Consider the following 21,693-nt stretch of genomic DNA (forward strand, 5'->3'; position numbering starts at 1 on the left):
CTATTCGAAAATCTTAAGATTTTATTAAAAACTTTATTTTTCCTTTATTAGATTTTACTATTTTTCTCTAAAAACGTATTTTCCATATAAATAAATTAAATTATGACAGTGTCCATTTTCCAAGAAAATTTAAAGCTTATACAAAATATCAAAATAAGTAATCGATTTTATATGCATAACATAAATCTTCATTATTCAAGGATTCGTCTCTAAAATAATTAGTAAACTTTAAACAATCCTGCAACCCAAAAATATACCACTTATACTTACCAAAAAAAATAATTTTCTCAATTTAAAAATACTCGGAACACCGTGAGAAATATTAAATTTTGTTTGACTGTTAAACTACCGCACTACCAAAAACGGTTTTCCCGAAGTATCGCGTGAAACGCTTTTGCTAAATTACCGTGAAAAACGCTAACAATTTCACCGAAACCTTTTCCAGTACTATTTCACTAGTGATGAAATAGTGGCATAGACCAAAAGCATCTAATTGTTTTATTTGAAGCTACATTTTAGTACCAAAGACTAAGGTACAAGGTTGAAGTAGATTAAAAATGTTTTAAGAATCGCCTGTGTGTTTATTTAGTTGTATGTACATTAGGTAACGTCAATATGTATTCAGAAGAAAATGCCAGTGATTGATTATTGGTGTATTTGTAGCTAATAATATAGAAGGCAACAAAAGTAACATGTCTCGATTTTACTATTAGCAGTTCGAAACAAATGTTCAAAACTTATTACATACTTCAATTAGACTATTTTTTAAGCAGTGTAATCGTATCTGGTTTAAATTTTCTTTCTTTTCATTTTTCTTCTCCTTATTTATATTAAACGTACACATTTCATTCCCTCTCCACTCTTCTTCTGGTTGAAATCAATATCCCTTTATGCACCACCTCAATTATAATCATTTTCTATTCTTCTTTTACTTCTTCTTTTTTATAATACAGTAGACTCGCGATTATTTGAGTCCCGACTAACCTAGCCTCTGGATTAACAGAGGTAGTAATTGAAAAGAACAAATTATGTAATAAATTAGCTTGGAGAGCGAGAGCGTGGGCGCTAGTCATCGAGCAAAAAGACAAAAGAGGGAATGTAAAGGTAGTGGGGGCAAAAATATTATTAGACAGGAAGTGGCATCTTGAGAGGCCACATTAAACAAGGAAAGACAGACTCTTTCCTTGTTTAAGAAATCAAATTTAGTTAGGTTATGTCATTTCTGATGTTATTGTTTGTCCCAACTGTCACATGAAAGATTATTTGTATTTTCTATTGAAGTTTTTTAACAATTGCTTCACATTTTAGACTATTATTGTTATTATTTAATTAAAACTTTATTGTGTCCTAGTTTAAAAAAAAGTATTTTAAGTGTATTATGTATTAATATTATGTTATATTAATATTATCTAATATAACAAATAAATAGATAAATTAGAACCCCTACACCACTGTATGATTATTGTGAAGTGTCATGAAATTTAAATTTGGCGCATTCGCATTTCCGGATATGTCCGCCATCAGAGGCCACTTTTTTGGTCTCCTTTTCATAACGATTAGATTCCCTCTTTTGTCTTTTTGCTCGATGGCGCTAGTTGTTGCTACGTTGAAGAGATCAGTCACTAGCGAGTGTTATTGTTCTAGCCACTATGCTTCTACTGGCTGCCTCCCCATCAACTACCCCGCCGTCAGTTTGAGTCATCACAGCTAGCTGTTCGGTTCTGCCCACTGTAAGCTCTTACAAGTTCATTCATGTCTTCTCTTTATATAGTTTCTGTGTAACTTAAAGTGCACTATCAGTTTAAAACGTAAACGAGTTGTGGTTTCTTTGGAAATAAAATTAAGTGCTAAAATACGCTTGGATAAGAGTGAGTCAGTAAAGAAGATTACTGCTGACCTAGGTGTTGGAGAAGTGACTGTGGGAGATTGGAGACGTAAACGAAAAGATATTTAACAATGGGTTAATAAAAGTGTAAGTAGTGGAAGTAATTTGTTGCAGGAAACTATGAAGAAAGGAGAATACCAACAGGCTTCTAAAGCCTTATTTTGAGGGTTTTCTAACCTTCGAGTGTTGGGAAGTTCAATTAGTGGCCCCATGCTTCAAGTTGAGGCTGTCGAGTTTCACAAACGGTTTAAGGATGAAGAGAAAAATTTTATTGCAAGTGATGGTTGGCTCGACAGATGGAAGAAGAGGTATGGCATCCGACAACCGAACATTTCGGGTGAAAAACTTTCGACCGATTCATCTGAAATTGAGCGTTTAATTTCAAATTGATAGATCTCATTTTAGAGCATGGCTTCACGTCAGACCAAATCTTCAATTGCGACGAAACGATAAGAAGTCTTCTTAATTTCAGAATGCTTTTAACCAAAACACTGGCAGCCCAAAGTGAAAAAACTGCCCGTGGATACAAAAAAAAGCAAATAACGAGTAACTCTTTTGATGTGTAGCAACTCGTCTGGATTCTTAAAATTAAGACCTTTACTTATTGTAAAATCTAAGAATCCAAGGACTTTTAAAACTATTCAAGTAATAGTTATATATGTTATATATGTTATAGTTATAGTTATATGGCAGGAATATATATTCCTGCCATCTGTCCAGTTTTTCTTGCGTATTGAATAGTATGTTTTCATCTTTATTAAACAGTGCAGTGGGCATTGTTGTTCTATATATTCCTGCCATTTCTTTTATCTTCCTGTGCATATTAAATATATCATGTTTTTTTCTGTGGGATCTCTATTTCTAAGAATTTCTCCAACAGCCAGAATTCTTTTGCTAATTTTATTTCTTTCAGTACCTTTTTGTGGTGTTCCTTGTACTTTTCTGCGTCTTTATTCTTAAACTCTCTTCTTTGCTCCATAAGCCCTAACATCTGATGTGTCATCCATGGTTGTTTTATTTGTCTTTCCTGTTTGATGTTGTTTATTGTTGTTATTACTAATACATACATCTTTCATCTCGTTCCACATTGTATCTATATCTTTTCTATTATGTGTTGCAATGTCGTTAAATTTTGTGTTTATTTCTTCTTGCATTTGTTGTTTTACGTTGCTTTGTTTTAGTTTTTGTATATCCACCGTTCTTATAACGCCCGACTTTCGAGTTTTTTTATCCTTACTTTCAGTTCAGCAAGCAATAAGTTATGGTCGGAGTTGATGTCTGCTCCAGGTCTGCCCGCTCTATTTGTTGCGGGCTATCGGCGGGAGACCTCCAGGTGTATAGCCGTCTAGCTGGTAGTTTGGATTGGCTGTTCATGATTACATTATCTGTTTCTTGACAAAATTGTATCAGTCGTTCTCCTTTTTCATTCCGTATACCCAATCCATACTCTCCTATTATGCATTCTACTGTTCCTTTTCCATTTTTGGCATTAAAGTATTCCATGATTATACTGACTTCTTCTTTTTTCATATTTTTCGATGCATTCCTTAATTTTTCATAGAAATGTTCAATCTCCTGCTCTGAGCTATCCGATATCGGTGCATAAATTTGTAAGATATTAAGGTTGTTTGGTCTTTCATCTATTTTCAACAAAGTTACTCTATCCGAGATTGGGAGAAATCCTACAACCGCATCATCCCATTCTTTCCTAATAATAATTGCAACGTCATTTCTATTATTTGTTGTGTTATCACCTGAATAGTATATATGATACTCGTCTGATTCGGTTTTTTTCGTTGTTCGGCCATCTAACTTCGCTGCACCCTAATACATCTATATTAAGTCGTCTCATTTCTTTTATGATGTTGGCCGTTTTTCCTGGCCTTAACATACTTCGGACGTTCCAGGTTTCAATTCTTTTTGTTGTATTTGCTAATATTTTGTTCTTCCGGGGGATTCTTAGCACCCTCTCTCCATTAAAGGAGTGCCCGACACTAAGGGCCAATTCTGTGTTTATAGTGTCCATTGTAATTTTACTAAGGATGCTCTGTTTAAGCCTTTAATGCAGTGGTTTCCCATTGCCTTCTGCATTCCAATGCCGTTGATTAATTCAAATTAGTTCTTCCGCCTTTGGAGCCAATTTCTCAACTCCAGGGCAATGAAATGCCCTACTACTTGTCAGCTCTTCCACCCTAAGCTGTTGACCAACAAGTGGGAGATTACTTATTCTGGTAATCATTCGGTTCTGTTCATTATGATTTTATACAATCCCTAAAATCAAGGGATTGCCACTTCCGCCATCCACACCGTACCAAATGTATTCCTCTCCGCCGTGGCTACCGTTGTGGACTTCATCCGTGACCCTGGATAAGGGACCCTAAGCAGGTACTAGTTTCCCGGGTCAGGAAACCCCTGGAATCTGCGGAGAGCAGGGATTGATTCATTTTTCCTGATGGGACTATCCAAAGGATCCTGATTTTTATTTCTAATTCTCTGTACTTGGCGATCTTTTCGTTGTATTTAACACGTAAGTTATTGGTGTTAAGTATCGCCACATCAACAAGTGTTGTTTGCCTAGTAAGTTTATTAACTAGTATGAGATCCGGTCTATTATGTGCCACTGGTTGGTCTTTGAGCACAGTGCGGTCCCAGTATACCTTGTAGTTGTCATTTTCAAGCATTCTGTCAGAAACCTACTGATAATAAGAAAGATAGTGGTTTGGAGGAGTTCCAGATTGTCAGCTAGTTCTTGGTGGATAATCTTTCCTACTGAGTCATAGCCTTCTTTATAATCAGTACCGACAAACGCCTGGCAGCCACCGGTAAGATGTTGGATGGTTTCTTGGGCTTGGCCTACGTATTCATATGTATGCACAGTATTATTGTTGTCTGATATAATGAGATCGGCTTATAACGAGGTAATTAGTCTGCCATTTGATATATATATATATATATATATATATATATATATATATATATATATATATATATATATATATATATATACATATATTTATTGTGTAAGGTAATATTTTTATAAATTTAGAACAGAAATAACCAGTAAAACCAACTTTAAATAATATTTTATTTATTTTGAAAAGAATATAACTTCTACTAATTGAAAAACATTTCTGAAATCAGATATCATTGCCCATTCTTTCAAAAAAATGTTACTTTCTAGTGCGCCAGACTGATTACGTATTCCGCGAAAATTTTAAGCTGCAATTTCGCCTATTCTACATACATTATTTCCTCGAGTAATAAATAATCGTACATTAGAAAGTAACTGAAGAGCTTTAAGCAATACAAACGTCTCAATATGTTAATATAAATACAATCAGTAAAGTAAGAAATAAATACGTGTTTAAGTCTTAAAAAAAGCGTTTTTTCTGATGCGGTATGTGCAGCTCATCAAGCTGTGACCATTATTTTACAAAGTGAATGAAATTTCTGCTAATATTAATAATCAGTTAAGTATTTATTATTATTATCATTAGTATCATATACCGATAAGTGAAAAGTTTATGAACGTTTTCTCTATTGTTCGCTTTTTAGGCAGAATTTTTCAATATTTTCTTTCCTGTTCCAACATTTGTTATATTGGTCTACCTCAGGTGATTCTTGTCCGTCGTTTTCTCTTAATTTTTTATTTTGCTCTGCTGTTCTGCCCATATGGAACATCGGTTTCATATTTTGTTAGTGTGAGCTAGAAAACTTTTTCTTTTTCTTTTCTCTCTGCGCCAACACAATCTTTTTTGAATGGAAAATAAATTAATGTAGTAATATAATAATCAAAATAGCACACCAAATAAAGTGATAAAAACTGTAAAATGCTGAAAAAGAAGAAATTAAGAATGATAATCAGTTGCCAGTCATTTTTAAGAAATACTGGTGAGTTAAGGAATTGCCACTGGTCAGTTAAGAACAGCGTATTAAATTTTCTGGTCAGTACTATTTTTTATAAATGATTTAAATGGTAAACAATGTTTGGAGCGGAAAAAATAGGATACAGTAGAAAATTTAACATCGATGGTACAAAAAGAGAAGAGGAAATGAAAACAAAGATAAGAAGGGAAGACATAGATGAGGATGAAAAGAAAGCATTCGAAAGAAATTGATAACTCACAAAAATTCAACGAAAAATATTGGGCTATTATTAAAACAAAAACAAAGATAAATCAAAGATAGAATTAAATAAAAGGATGGGCATCTAAATCTACTCTTTCAAGGGAAAGAAGGAACTAAATATAAACTCATCATCCTAGTCATTAAAATCTTAGAAGATAATATGTTGTGGTTATTTGTGGATATTTCTTTACTGGTCGTCGTCATCTGTTACATGTACTGCCTCAGTATACTGTTTAATGAGAAGCTCTTTCGTAATATTGGTACATCGCTGGCGATCCGCCGCGTTGGCGTTGACTCTGAGGCCTTTCTTGGACCACCAGTTGCTCCATTTGCTAATCGCTTCGATGGACATGACCATGATACGTTAATTGGATTTAATTTTATATAGAACCGAGACATTCGTGCTGTGAGCCTTCCAGAGAATTCGAAGCAGTGGTCTCCATGTCCATATTTCAAATGCATCTATGCGTCGTATATTTGATTCTTTGAGTGCCCATGTTTCCTATGTATAGTAAAATATGGAAAAGACCAGAATTAAAACAGATCTCTTCTTGTTTGTCATAGTAGTGTGAAGATCACGCCATACCCCGTTTAGTTCAGTCATTGCTGCTTTTGTTAGTTGTATATGTCTTTGAATTTCGGGTTCACAAATGTCTGTGTTGTTAACGAGAGCTCCAAGATATATCATAGAGGAGACTAAATCGCATCCTGCAATATTTCGGGTTTTAGGAAAGTGTTGTTGGCGATCAATAACCATGATTTTGGTGTTGTTGAAATTAACTATGAAACCAAACTTATCACTTTTAGTTTCAATAAAAAACTAAAATAATAAAATATGGAAAGTAAAAGAAACAAAACAACATATTCATGAATGGATTTACATTTGATCTATAACCAAATAGTGTTAAAATAAAAGATAAAATTTACAAGGTATGCAAAGATGAGACAGCTAAACAACTGACAATATCATATGTAAATAATTTTCATAGCTTTTCTAAGCAAAATTGCACAATGTGAATTTATTTGAAAATAAAATATAAAATATTCCTCCTTGATAACGCGTAAAAACTATCATTCACTTTGTAAAGAACTCAAATTCAGATTGCCATACTTAGCGGGTATATACACTCTAAGTATATACAGATTATTATACAATTTTTTTTACAAAATTATAAACAAAAAACGTGAAATAACAACAAAACCTAACCCAACTCTGAGAGAACCGAATCTAGATCCTCTTGCAAAGAAGCCGTCAATTCCTTCTGTTTGTTCAGATCGTCTTGTATCCTCTCTGCGTTCGTTTTCAATAAAAAGTTTCCCTTCTTTAATGCGTTTAATATGTTCTCGTGCCTTTTCGTTCTCGCAGTCAAGTTCGTCTTGTGTTTGTCGCTAGGTGCGTCTTCGTCTTCACTTTGACTTTTCTCGGAATCGGTGTCCTCGCTGTCACTTTCCGATTCTTCTTCCTCGCTGCTTTCTTCCTCTTCCTCGGATTCTTCCTCTTCGGCTTCTTCCTTTTCTTCTTCTTCCTCTTCCTCGTCGTCATCCGTGTCTTTCATGAGAGATGCCATTTTATCAACCTGAAATTTAGAAGGAAAATTATTTACATTTTTTATTTATCTTATCAATTTTAGGTCTACATTGCAAATTGCTTCTTAACAAAAGAGATTACAGAATGATGAGGCCTAACATAACTACACAGATCTAAAGAGAAAAATACAAGATTTAAAGAACTAAAAGAAATCCAACACGGAGAAACTTATAGATGTTCCGATAAAATAAAAGTAAAGAAGAAATAATAAATCTTCTGTCAAAATACGTTCAAATAAAGAAGAAACAAATGGAATGGACACAAACAAAGAAGATAATAACAGAAACGACAAAACAGATAATAGGAAAGAAACAAAATGAGAAAGAGTTATGAAGCAGCAAAGAAAAACTGACCCGCGAAAAAAGAATCTAGAATTCTGAGAAATAAAGTTACAGGTATGGAAAATCATATGATAAACAAAAAAATTAGGAATTTTTACCAAGAAGTCAAAATCAATAAAGCTACGGGTATCGGAATCACATGTTTCTGCAGAAGTAACGAAGGCACGGTAATAGGCGACTTACCAAGAAAACTTAAGAGGTGGGCAGAATACTTTAAAGAACTACTAAAGCCAGAGGGAAATATAAACGAAATATACTCAGTGACATTAGAAGTGTTACACCCAGAAGGAATAATTTCTTGAACTTAATTTTTTGGCAACATGGTAGATTTACATCAAGAATGAAACGATAACGTTGTCAAGAATTTTTTTAACAAGTAATCAAAAAAAAAATTAATAATCTGTTTGGCGACCCCGTAGCTGAATACACTCCTGTATACGTCTAGGCATGGACAAAATGAGATGTTCAATGTCTGCTTGTGGCACCTCGTTTCAAGTAACTTAAACTTCATGTATTAACTGTGCCAGAGTCTGTGCAGGATGGTGCAAAGTGGACAGTCTCCTTCCCATCATATCCCATACATGTTCGATAGGATTTAAATCCGGAACACGGGGCGGCCATGGCAACATATTAACGCCAGCTTCTTGGAAAAGTCCATAGTTTGATGAGCAATATGGGGACGCACGTTGTGTTGCTGAAAAAGGACGTCTCGACGGCCGTCGAGATAAGGCAGTAAACTGGTTTGTAAGATGTCTTCAACATAACGTGCAGCTGTGATATTGCCTCGAATAAACACAAATGGTGATCGGTTACCATAGGCAATAGCCCCCCAAACCATTACTCCAACTGTCCTGTATACATTCCTCTCAACAGCAAACCCGATATCTCGTCATTCTCCACGACGGCGTCTTACCATCCTACGACCATTATCCATTCCTAAACAGAATCGTGATTCATCGCTGAATGCTACATTACGCCATTCTGCTACCCAATGCTGCCGTTCTCTGCACCAATTGAAACGTTGATGACCGTGGTCCGCAGTCTAAGGAAACACTAGTCATGGGCGGAATGAAACCAGTCCAAAGGCTCGAATACGACGGTATAGTGTACGCATACTAACAGGTCTACCTACTACTTCAAACCATTGGTCAGCAATTTAACGCGCAGTAGCAAAACGGTCTCGCAGAGCCGGTAATCTAAAGCGCCTATCTTGATGCTCTGTGGTATGCCTTGGTTGACCAGTTGGTCTCCTTCGTGTTCCTCTACCTTAGTTTGTCCACACACGACAGACACGCATAGCCGTCATTGCCGTACAATTAACACGACGGCCAATTTCGCGATACGACAAACCCATATCTTTATACGCAATAATTCTACCCCTGTCAAAATCGCTAAAATGGTGGTAATTATGGTTTATTCGAACTCGATGCATTTGCTTAAACTGAATACAATTAGACTGAGGAACAATAACTAAAAATTTCTATACGAACCGGTTTTCACAAGTCGGTCTCTCACAAAAAAATTTAGAAGATAAAACTTTATTTTTACAAAAAGTAGAAGCGATAAACCATTGGTATTGTTATCATAGCATGTTTTAGATATAGTCATTGTGTTGCCAAAAAATTAAGTTCAAGAAATTACTCCTTCTGGGTGTAACACTTCTAATGTCACTGAGTATACAATCACAAACCTGACCGAAACAAAGGAACGATGAGGCTGAAATAAACGAACCATCAGATCTTCTTCTTCTTCTTCCTCTTTATATACAATTCTGCTTGTTCATTGGTGGGTTAATACCTCTATGGAAGGTTTTCACTCCATCTTTTGCGCGGTCGTACGATACTTTTGCCGATTGGTGATTTATCTCTTATTATTTTGACGACACAGGTCTTTTTTCTATTTTGTTTCCATTCACTTATACACTGTACGTTACATTCCCTTCTAATGTCTTCACTTCTCTTTCGATCTCTCATCGTATTTCCCGTAATTCTTCTCAGTACTCTCATCTCTGCCCTTTCCATTAGCCTTTGCGTTGTGGCTGTGTCGGGTCTTCTTTATGTCGAAGCATATGTCATTATTGTTCTTACACTGGTTTTATAAATTCTTGACTTCAACTCAGTGTTAATGTGTCTGTTTTGCCATATAATGTTATTAAGGCATCCTGCCAGTCTATTTGCTTTTTGTACCTTATCTCTCACTTCTTTGTCTAGGTCTCTTTGGACACCTCTCTTTGCTGCAAATATAGATTAAACAGATTCCTTAATTTATTTAATAGCATTTCTCCTTCATTTACGATAGCTTCTATTACAATTCCATCCTCGCCTGGGGCTTTGTTATTTTTCATTTTTCTTAATGCTTGTCGAATCTCATCTACTTTCATCTCTGTCATTAATTCGGAACCTTGTCATGATCTTCTTTAAAATGGCTGTTTGTATTCCTGTTTGATGTTCTTGTTTTATTCAAAAGCCAAGTTCTCGTGTTATAACATGGTTATATCTATAGATAAGGATAAACTTTTTACTTTATACTTTGTTGACGACCGGGTCATATTAGCTGAGGATGCGGATGATGTAAAATATATGATCAGAAACTTGGATAAAAAATATAAGGCTTGGGATTTGACGATAAATATGGAAAAGACCAAATATCTAGTTATTGAAAAAGTAGATCAAAATAATCTAGTACTAGACCACTGCAAAATTATGGTACCTACGTACCAATAAATAAATACCACTAAAAGAAAAAGATTATTAAAAGCAATACACCTACTTCCTTTTTCAATTGTTTATACTTCTTCTTCTCGTCCTTCATTTCAGTCTGGTGCTTCTTGATAATCTCCCGTAAGGCGACTCTCTCCTTCTTCGCATTATCCTCCTTATTTTTCAGACTCTGCAACTTTTTCCTCAGCATCTTTACCTCCTTCACTAGCCTCTTTTCTTTTTTCTCTTCAGTATCCTCTCCATCGCTCTCTTCTTCTGGCTCTTCATCCTCGAATTCGTCGTCGCTTCCTGGAGCAGCTCCGCTTTGTTTGCGGTCGGAGATGGAGAATCTCTTGCCTGAAATTGAAAAAGGTTTAAGAATCTTTAAGAAACACGAGAAATTTTTGGCGATATAAAGAAATTTTTGACTGTAATTATATTAGAAAATATAAATACCATTTTATTTCTATGTACACTATTTTGAAAATCTAAATGGAATTCACCTACACGGTTAAGGTAATCTTAAGCAAAAGTATCGATAAATTAGTAACAAGTTTCACTGCATGGTCAGAAAGAATAATCATTATACAAATAAATAATAACAATTAATAATAATCAATCAAGATGAAGATTATTTAGGTATACATTTCAAAAGCTATAAATCTAGAGATAAATCTAAGTACCTAGTTGAAGAAGGGTTCAATAATGACCCGCGACAAGTTCTACTAAAAAATCCTAAAAATGAATTTAGAGTCATTATTTGATGACCAGGCTGGAAATGAAAGATATGCTGAGTTTATAGGACCATTTGGATTGGATGAAAAAAATAAAAGGAAAAAAAGATTAAACGTGTTCGCTATGGAGGAGTACTTAAAGTAAGTTTCTTTTCTTCATATATCACCGAAACAATTAAATACGTGGAGATCACCACAAGATCCACATAGTATTGTTTAGAATCAGATTGTAAGATTTTTAGACATGAAGTAACCTCATTTACGACAAATTCCGGTGCATACATACAATCGAATCACACTGAATCGAAATACACTGGTGATTTCAAACTGAAAACATTCAGAAGAACCGAAAGGGAACAATATGATTTAAGACTGATTAAAGATACACAAAAAACAAGTAAGGAACAATATAAATGTCAAAAAATGACTAATGTAGAAAACACAACAATTATAGAAAATTAAATCGCAATACCATTTTTTTTTACCAATACCTCAAAGAGGTTATTGTAATGGAGGCCAAGGGAAGACAAGAGAAGCGTCGGTCGACCACCTACAAGATGGACTGACGATTTAAGAAGACTCAATAAAAACTGGATGAGAGCGGCGCAAGATAGACGGGGTTGGAAACATGAGGAAGAGGCCTATGTTCAGCAATGGACTCTTGAGGCTGGATGATGATGACCACTTTTTTTATAAATGATATGAAACCAGAAATCACAAGCAAATATTTGACGACAAGATAAACGAAAAAGAAATTGTAGATGAATAATGTAATACTAATAATAATAATAACATGTAAGTCTGGATATTCAATTACAAATAGTAAATAAAAATAAAAAACTCATGGTTTGCCATTAAAAACCAGTACCCACCTAATAAGAAATTTATCGTTATATTTTATGATATACTCCAGTCGTCAGGGACGAAAACGCAACTAAACCTCTAAAACCCATACGAACAAGCTGAATTTTGCCGAAAGTGTTCTCTCAGAAACAAAGATTTAAGCGATCGGCGATTTTAAATGTCAGTTCGCTAGCGAAATCAATGCCCAATAAAATTTGTATCAGCTAGACGGTAAAAATTTAATATCTTTTGATCCAGTTTTTATAAAAATGTTAAATAATTAAACTTCAAAGTGTTAATGAGCCCTTCAATGATACTCTAGCGGTCAGAAACCTCGAAACAAAGAGATTTGAAGATTAATTGATCGATGGAAGAGGAATTTTTAGGGAGAACTAGGGACTATCGAGATCATTTCTTATACTGTAATCTTCTAGGTCATAGATTTGTTTTAAATATATGATTCATGATCAAGGACGACAGCTTATGTAAGAGAAAGAGAGAGAAATAAACAAGAAGTCTTTTATAGATCGGTAGATATATTTTCTAATATTATTACTTAATGTTTGAGATATATTAATAGGGTTTCAGGCTATATCATTTTCAATATTTACGTTATTGTAGGATTTTCCCAATTCTTCGCTTAACAGATCAAAAAATTAACCAAAAAATTTAATACTCAACCATATTATATTATAAGTCCTACTACGTGGCAGCATCTAATTTAGGTGGTAGAAAATAGAAACCACTTAACTACGTATGTATTAACAGCTAATATTAGTCTACGTCTGTGGAAACCACAAGCAGCCGACGGCGACGTCTGTTTAGATTCAGTGCGAATGATTATAGAGTGTAGCTTTCTTTTAGTCAAAGATAAAAAATTCCACTGACTTTTTGGCTTCTATTCAGTCGAAGGTAAAGACATTTTTTTAAGATGTAACATATGATAGATAGCTGACTTTCATTAGTGGATTTAAAAATATTTTTTTAATGTTCAACATTTATCAATATCTTATCTTCCTTGTAATAATAATGATAATATAATAAAAACAGCGCGCGCACTGTTCTGTTTAGAAAATCCATTTCGACTAGCAATAAAATGAAGATTGTTGGTTTTAAGAAACAACTTCTTCAGCTGCAGATTCATTTTCTGTTCCGCTTTCTGAGATATACACCACCCAAACTAAATCCAGAGAAAACTGACAAGCAATCAAAAATTATTATATTTTTTAAAAAACATGGAAATTTGAGACCTTGTAAAGAGAATAGGTTTAAAAAAACATTATAAGTGTTGACAAAGTACCTGTACAGCCATTTGAAAATGACCTTTGTTCTCTCAAATGGGATAAACGAATAGAATTGTTTATAAACTACTTGACCGACTGTACCCATCTTTCGCAAATGTAGCAACTACATAAAAACTCACATTCTGAAATGTGTTTTAAATGTTTTTATTGTTTATTTTAATAAATATAAACAATTGAAAAACTTGCTTATTTCCGGTTTAATTTGCAATAATTTTCTTGTTTCTAAACATTTTTTAATTTAAAAAATCTAATTTTAGAGAACAAGTATTTTCAAGAAAGTCGTCTGTTGAACGTTTTTATCTAGAATGCGTACTTTTTTAACAATATTAAAATGTATGAAAAAAGTCGCTTTTTTTTTCTTAATTGTCATGACGCAGTAAAAGTTTCGATAACCACGAGATAATACGCCTTTTCTATTGACTTCCCCCAGATAGTCCAGGCAAAAATAGCGCCCAGTAATCTTTCGATTTTGCAAGTGATTTTTCTGCTTCGTTTCATGGGGTAATAAACTGTAAACAACTTATAAATTTAATTTAATTTAATTATTTATTTCTCTGGATAAAAAAATAAATAAAAATAGTGTTAATTGTAGATGTAGATAAGTTTATTATTTGATTTATACAGTTGTATATTTCTTGTATTATTGTTTATTTAATATACATCTATATCACTAACTTATGCCTCGCAGTTTAGCATTTACCAGGGCATAAACGAACCAGATATTATTCTATAAAAAAATTAAAAAATTTTAATGTTTTTCAATTTTTAATAATTACACTAGTTTATTGCTAAAAACACTTTTTTGAAAATATTTTTTTCATTATTAGACTTAACGGTTAAATATCGTTTAATCGAAATAGTGAATTCGGCAATTAGCGGCACGTAAGAAAATATGTTTGTTTTTTATCACTTTCATCATCATGATCATCAGTGGCATTACAGCTCGTTATGAGCCAATCTTTCATTTGCCCCTGTCTCTGGCAACTCTTCTCCATGCTTTAACTCCGATGGATTTTAAATCATCCTCTATGTTAATTTGATACTCAAGTTTTGGTCTTCCTCTGGCTCGTCTTCCCACTGGTCCTCTTCAGTCGAAAATTTGTCTGACCGTTGCATCTTCATCTTGCCTAATTACATGTCCTATCCATCGAAGGAGTGCTAATTTAATACATTTTACAACGTTAGGTTCCCCAAAACTTCTGTATAACTCAAAGTTATAGCGCCTACGCCACAAACCCTGTTCTTGGACTTCTTCATATATTTTCCTTAGAATTTTTCTCTCGAAACGTTTAAGCAATTCTTGGTCGTTCTGCGTAAGTGACCACGTTTCTGACCATCTGGTCAGAATGTTTTGGGGTCATCTGTTTCCTCAAGCCATAATAGCACTTATTGGCAAGCACTATTCTTCTTTTTATTTCTTCGCTGACATTGTTGTCTTTGGTCAGCAGCGAGCCCAGGTAGACGAAGGTTTTCACACCTTCCAGTTCCAGATCATCAATTAATAGTCTAGGTATCTGGTTGCCTGATCTAGTACAATACATATACTTGGTTTTCTGTGCGTTTATTTTTAATCCCATTCTCAGTGCAGACTCCCTTAGTGATCGAAATGCTTCGATCAGAGATTCTGTGGACCTAGCAATAATGTATATGTGATCTGCATATCCGACCACTTGTACAGATTTATTAAAGATGGTGCCATTCGTATTAATATGGCACACTCGAATTACTTTTTCTAGTGCAAGGTTAAATAAGAGACATGACAGTCCATCTCCCTGTCTCAGTCCATTTTTACAATGGAAGGGTCTTGAAAAGTCGTTTTGGACTGACTACACTCCTGTGAGTGTAAGTTCCGTTAGTTGAACACGATGAAGCGGCATTTGAAATTCCACCACAGCCTGTAGAAGTTTTTGTCTGTTGACTGAGTCATATGCGGCTTTTAAATCCACGAATATGTGGTGGGTGTCGACTCCGAACTCAAGCGTTTTCTCAAGAATCTGCCTGACTGTGAAGATTTAATCCGTTGTTGATTTATTGGGTCGGAAACCGCACTGGTAGTTCCCAACTATTTGATCAGCATAGGGGATCAATCTTCTGTACAATACGTTGGACAATACTTTATATGCCACGTTAAGTAGGGTGATGCCTCTGTAATTATCACACACCATCATATCTCCCTTTTTGTGAAGAGGATGCATTACGCCTTACAACCATTAAACGCGGGCGTTTCCTTCCGTTGCCAGATTTCGGTTACTAATTTATGCATGTTCACCATTTTTAAAGAGTTAGGCAGGAAGATTGTCCAAACCGGGGGCTTTGTTATTTTTTAGTTTTGAAATGGCTTCTCTAATTTCTTCTTCGGTGGGGGGCGGCTCTTGAGCGTTTTCATCCATTTCGGGCAAAGTAATTTCTATTTGGTCTTCTTCACGACTGTCGCTAAGCAGTTCTTCAAAATGATTCGTCCACCTGTTTAGTATCTGTTCTTTGTCACTAATTATGGAACCATCTCTGTCTTTACATGCTGTTATTCTGGGTTTGAATTCTTTTCTGCAGCTGTTTATCTTCTGGTAGAATTTTTGGCGAGTCTTTTCTATTGTGGTGGTTGACAATATCGTTTAGAGCGTTTTCGTATGGCTCTTTCTTTTTCCTTCTAAACGTCCTTTTTTCTTCTCGTCTAAGATTTTCATAGTCTTCCAGGTTTGATCTCGTTCTGCGCTGCTGAAGTCTCTTATACTTTACAGTGATAAAAATTATCTGAATAATATATTATATAGCTGAATAATATTAAATTTTTTTATTTTGTTTAATTAAATTAATTTTTTTTTATTTAAAGGCAGTCGCATCAATTAATTTAATAATATTAAAAATAATATATTCAAAGTTCTAGTTTATAAAATATGTTTCCATTCGCATTAAAAAAAATAAATTAATTTAGACAAATATTTTATGGCATCGATGTCTTCGTTCTAATATATTATTTATAAATTATTATAATTAAAACAATTTATACTGGTTATGTTAAAATTTTACAGCATAATGCGTTTATATTTGCGGTTTTAAATAATTTTTGGAATATATCAAATAGGAGTATTCCGGTTTTATCATTTAGTGCAAACTGTAAAGATTTTGTATTTATGTATTATAAAAAACTAGAGAAAAAAAAAAGATATGAAACACCTTCATTAAAAGCTTTACCGACTAGTGGTAATTTGTGCAATTGTGTAAGCAAAATTTTACAATTAATTTGGGAAATTATTTCATCAACTTTCATTACAGCATATATCTTGTCTATAGTAGGAATTTTCTTGTCAAATTAAAAATAATTAACTGTGCATCTTATAGCATCATTAACATTATTACTGTGGTACGTAAAATCGATGGGCTTTCTACCCAAAAACGTGGTTGTGGGAAACCTCGCCCAATCGATATTTTTAACAGACAATCTTCTAGATAGTGGACGACGAATCTTCTAGTAAAGTTCGTGTAACCTTCTGGTTAAAGTCTAGTGTTAGGATTTTCGGCTCGCGCTTCTTCTTCTTTTTCTTCAGCCTTAAGTAATCCAACTTTGGACATAGGCCTCCCCCAAATCAATCCAGTGTCTTCTATTTTGCGCCACTTGCTTCCAGTTGTGTCCTCCGATCTTCTTAATGTCATCAGCCCATCTCATTTGTGGTCTTCCTCTGCTTCTCTTTCCTAACCATGGCCTCCACTGTTGTATTTCGTGGTTCCATCTCTTATCCTTCAATCGGGCATTGTGTCCTGCGAAGCTCCATTTTAATTTAGCAGCATGGCTCGCCAGCAAGACTTCGGCTCGCGCAAGCACCCCTAAAAAGCTTTCATTAAAAGCTTACAGTCTAATGGTCGGTAATTTATGCAATTATCTAAGCAAAGTTTCACAATTAATTTGGGAAATTATTTCATCGGCTCTTATTACAGCAGATATCTTGTCTTCTTCTTCTTCCTATGCCGTCCCCATTAACGGAGGTTGGCGACTACATTTTTAAAAGCTTCTCTGTCTTTTGCAATGTGGAATAATTCGTCTACAGTCATGTTTGTCCTGTCTAGAATATTTCGCAGCCATGACTTCCTCTTTCTACCTATTCCCTTTTTGCCATCGACTCTACCCTGCATGATGACCTGCAGAAGACCATATTTATTATTTCTTAGTATGTGTCCAAGGTATGCAGTCTTGCGTACTTTTATCGTTCTCAACAATTTTTTGTCTCGACCCATCCTTCTCAGCACTTCCTCATTGGTGACCCTGGCAGTCCATGGAATTCTCAACATTCTCCGGTATATCCAAAGTTCAAAGGCTTCAATATTTTTAACTATTTGCGCTTTTAGTGTCCATGTTTCTACCCCGTACAATAGTTGCGACCAGACGTAACATTCAACAAACCTCAGTCTCAGCGCAGTATTCAGATTTTTGTCACAGAACAATTGTTTGAATTTTAAGAACGCTGCCCTTGCCATTTCTATTCGTACCCGGATCTCTTGGTCTGGATCTAATTCTGTGTTGATGTAAGCTCCCAGATATTTATATTTTGTCACTCTCTCTATTTGCTGTCCACCAAGAGTTGGTTGTTCATTATTTATTGGACTCCTTGATACTATCATAAATTTGGTCTTATCTGTGTTGATGTCAAGTCCCATTTGAATGCATTCACTATTTATTGCATCTAGTAAAGTTTGTAGTTCTTCTATACTCTCAGCCATAATTACCGTGTCATCTGCAAATCTCATGGTGTTTATGATTTCTCCACCAATTCTTATTCCCTCTTTTCTTTCCCATAAGGCTTTTCTGAATATGACCTGTGAGTACACGTTGAAAAGCGTCGGAGACAAGACGCATCCTTGCCTTACCCCTCTCGCAATCGGTATATTATTTGTTTCTATATCGTTCACCTTTACTACTGCTTTCTGGTTCCAGTATATAGCCTTAATAAACTCAATGTCTTTTTTGTCTAAATTGATGTTTTTTAATTCATCTATTAACTTCATATGCTGCACTCGGTCAAAGGCCTTCCTAAAGTCTATGAAGCATACATATGCACTCTTGTTATATTCCCAACATTTCTGCAAGAGTACCGTCAACGCAAATAATGCTTCTCTTGTACCCATGCCTCCTCTGAAGCGAAACTGAGTTTCATCTATCTGCTCCTCACATTTCTTATAAATTCGGTTTTGAACAATTTTCAAGAGAATCTTTAAAGGGTAGCACATTAGGCTTATCAATCTATAGTCATTACATGATTTGGGATTGTTGTTTTTTGGTAGAGGTAAAAAAATCGATTTAAGCCATTCTTCCGGGATGTTGCCCTCTACATATATGTGGTTGAGAATTCGGGTGAGTCTCTTTATATTACCGTCATCTAAGGCTTTTAACAGTTCAACTGGAATTTGATCAGGACCCGGTGCTTTTCCTTGTTTTGCATTCTGTAGGGCATTCTTTACTTCTGAGGGTAAAATTTGTAGGTATTGTTTTTCTTCACCTATATCTTGTTCATTTTCTCTCTCGTCATGGAACAGATGGATTATATATTGTTCTCATACTTCCTTTATTTTGCTCTCTTCAGTAAGTATTTCTCCATTATTATCTCTTGTTATGAGTGTTCTTCTTTGTCTGGTGTTGCCTGTAAGTTCTTTCATTTTTTTATGTAAGTTTGAGGTGTCATGGTTGTTGCTGAGTTCTTCCAATTCCTGGCATTCTTTGTTCATCCATTCCTCACAGTGCTAACACTAGTCTAACGTAAATTAAAATAAGTCCTGAGCGTTTGTAATTCATCATGAAACTGCTGCTGATTCATCATGAAACCTTTTTGCCAAATGACAGCTCGTTCGATCACTGACTGATTACCCATTTTATTATTCGCTATGGTTTGTTTTTTAACGAGGAGGAGTAATTCAAATTTACCGCACCGTAATGCTTGTTTGTAATTGGTCCAATCACAGGCAAGTTTACTCCACTAAATTGTGATATTTTGACACTAATGACATTTATGAAATTTTAAAATTCAAAATTTATATCGACAATTTTTTGTATTTTCTGCGTTTTCCTTTAATTTTTAGATTTTTTGTTCGCATTTGTATAAAAAACAGTTCTTTTCAGAACTATTTAACGACGTATTAGTGCTATTAAGATAACAATATGGATTCAATGCCAAGTACTAGTGGTAATTATCCTTCCCCACTTAAAAAACGCCGAGTAGATTTGGGTCATTTATCATCAAATGTAAAACAACGCATTATAAACTTCTTCTTAACATGCCATACACCAAAGTGCGTAGGCGACTATCTCATTACTAGAATTCTGTTCTTGGCGGCGTGACACAGCTCGCCTGTATTGTGTATTCCTGTCCATTCTTTAATATTTCTTAACCAGGATAATTGTTTGCGGCCGGCTCCTCTCCTACCTTCGATCTTCCCTTGTAGGATTAACTGTGGTATTTCATATTTTGCTCCTCTCAATATGTGCCCAAGGTAACCAATCTTGCGTTTTTTAATTAATTTAAAGAGTTCTCTTTCCACGCCGGCTCTCTTAAGGACGTCATCGTTTCGAACTCTATCCACCCAAGGTATGCGCATCATTCTTCTTAATGACCACATTTCAAATGCTTTAAGTTTGTTGATAGATGTTTTTTTCAAAGTCCACGTTTCCATGCCATAAAGCAAGATGGACCATATGTAGCACTTGACCATTCTGTAGTGTATTTTGAAATGTAGGTTTTGATTACATAGGAGCGGTCTGAATTTCACAAAAGCTTGTCTTGCCATTTGTATTCGGGTTTTTATCTCTTGTTGTGGATCCGATTGGTCATTGATTGTGGTACCAAGGTATTTAAAAGTTTTCACGCGTTTTCTGCGATCGTCACCTATGCATATTATCGGGTTTTCTGGAGGGTTTCTGCTAATGACCATATATTTCGTTTTCAAAATGTTGATTTTGGGACCATATTTTTTACCTATGCTATTCACCCTATCAAGTAATAACTGCTGATCTTCCAATTTATCAGTTATAATCACTGTGTCGTCCGCATAGCGTAGGTTGCTAATTGGTATGCCGTTCACCTTAATGCCTAATTCCGTGTCTTCTAATGCTTCCGCAAATATATTTTCAACATATAAATTAAAAAGCATCGGAGAGAGTATGCAGCCTTGGCGGACACCTTTCCGGATTTCAAATTCATCCGTATATTGGTCTTGATCAATCCTCACCTTTGCCATTTGGTTCCAGTATAGATTCTGAATAATTCTGATCTCCTTCTGGTCAATGTTGGCCCTATGTAGTAGTTCCATCATGATATCATGTTTAACATTGTCAAATGCCTTCTCGTAGTCGATGAAGGTGAGGTAGACATCTTTTCGTTGATCTAAACAGTTTTGTATTAAAGTGTTCAAACATAAAATTGCCTCTCTTGTTCCTAGTCCTCCCTTAAAACCGAATTGTGTTGACCCGCTGAGTTCTTCTAGTATCTTGTACATTCTTGAGTGTAATATCATAAGGAAGAGTTTCAGCAAGTGACTCATTAAACTGATTAAGCGGTGTTCATTGCATTTTGTGGCATTAGCTGTTATAGCATTATAAACATACAAATAAAAATTGATAATCGTGGAATGAAAATACCAGCCATGGTAGCAAAAATAAAACAGGCAACAGGTTAGTTTTGCTGAATAGTTATTGTTAAAATCAAGACTTTCTAAAGTAATGTGGTAATTTTAGGTGTTGCGAATTCAACTACTTATAAAACAATTAAGGAATATAAGCAGACTGGAACAGTGATGAACAAGATGTCCTAAACAAAGTGTATGAACATAAGTCTATGCCTGTATATTTGAAAAATGGGCAATCCCATAAAAACCGGTTATATTCCTCTAAAGTAGCATACAATATTTGTTGTTTAAATTAATGCGCTGATAAAATATTGTAAACTTCCATTGGATTTTAGATTTAATTTTATCACGAATATATCGCTTTCGTATACGTTCCGGATGATTTTCTTCTACAATGTGATAAATAAACTCTAAAAATTCTTCAACTTCTTCATAACAATCTAACATTTTTTTATTATGATTATAAAAACAAAAAAAATATATATATTGGAAGTGAATTGGCAAAAACTATGAAAGAATTATTATTCAAACATAAACAAACAAAGTTAGGTTAGAATCGATTA

At 34.7% G+C, this 21,693-nt stretch overlaps 2 protein-coding genes across 5 annotated transcripts in view; both read right to left on the reverse strand.

Moving 5' to 3' along the window:
* The window catches only part of dsb (scavenger receptor class B member debris buster), a 346,326-nt gene extending 345,486 nt beyond the window's left edge, over positions 1 to 840 (reverse strand). The window contains exon 1 of the mRNA XM_072531478.1: positions 271 to 840. The gene's annotated coding sequence lies outside the window, so the exon portion shown is untranslated. The remainder of the gene's footprint in view (positions 1 to 270) is intronic.
* Positions 841 to 4,951: 4,111 nt separating this feature from the next.
* Positions 4,952 to 21,693, reverse strand: part of LOC140441059 (uncharacterized) — a 130,662-nt gene continuing 113,920 nt past the window's right edge. For all 4 annotated transcript variants that reach the window (XM_072531483.1, XM_072531480.1, XM_072531484.1 and 1 more), the window contains 2 exons: positions 10,712 to 10,998; positions 4,952 to 7,590 (listed from right to left, as the gene is read on the reverse strand). In XM_072531483.1, coding sequence (XP_072387584.1) covers positions 7,216 to 7,590; positions 10,712 to 10,998 — 662 coding nt within the window. In that variant the 3' untranslated portion in view covers positions 4,952 to 7,215. The remainder of the gene's footprint in view (positions 7,591 to 10,711; positions 10,999 to 21,693) is intronic.

The sequence above is a fragment of the Diabrotica undecimpunctata genome, chromosome 5, assembly GCF_040954645.1.
Source record: "Diabrotica undecimpunctata isolate CICGRU chromosome 5, icDiaUnde3, whole genome shotgun sequence".
Lineage (NCBI taxonomy): Eukaryota > Metazoa > Arthropoda > Insecta > Coleoptera > Chrysomelidae > Diabrotica > Diabrotica undecimpunctata.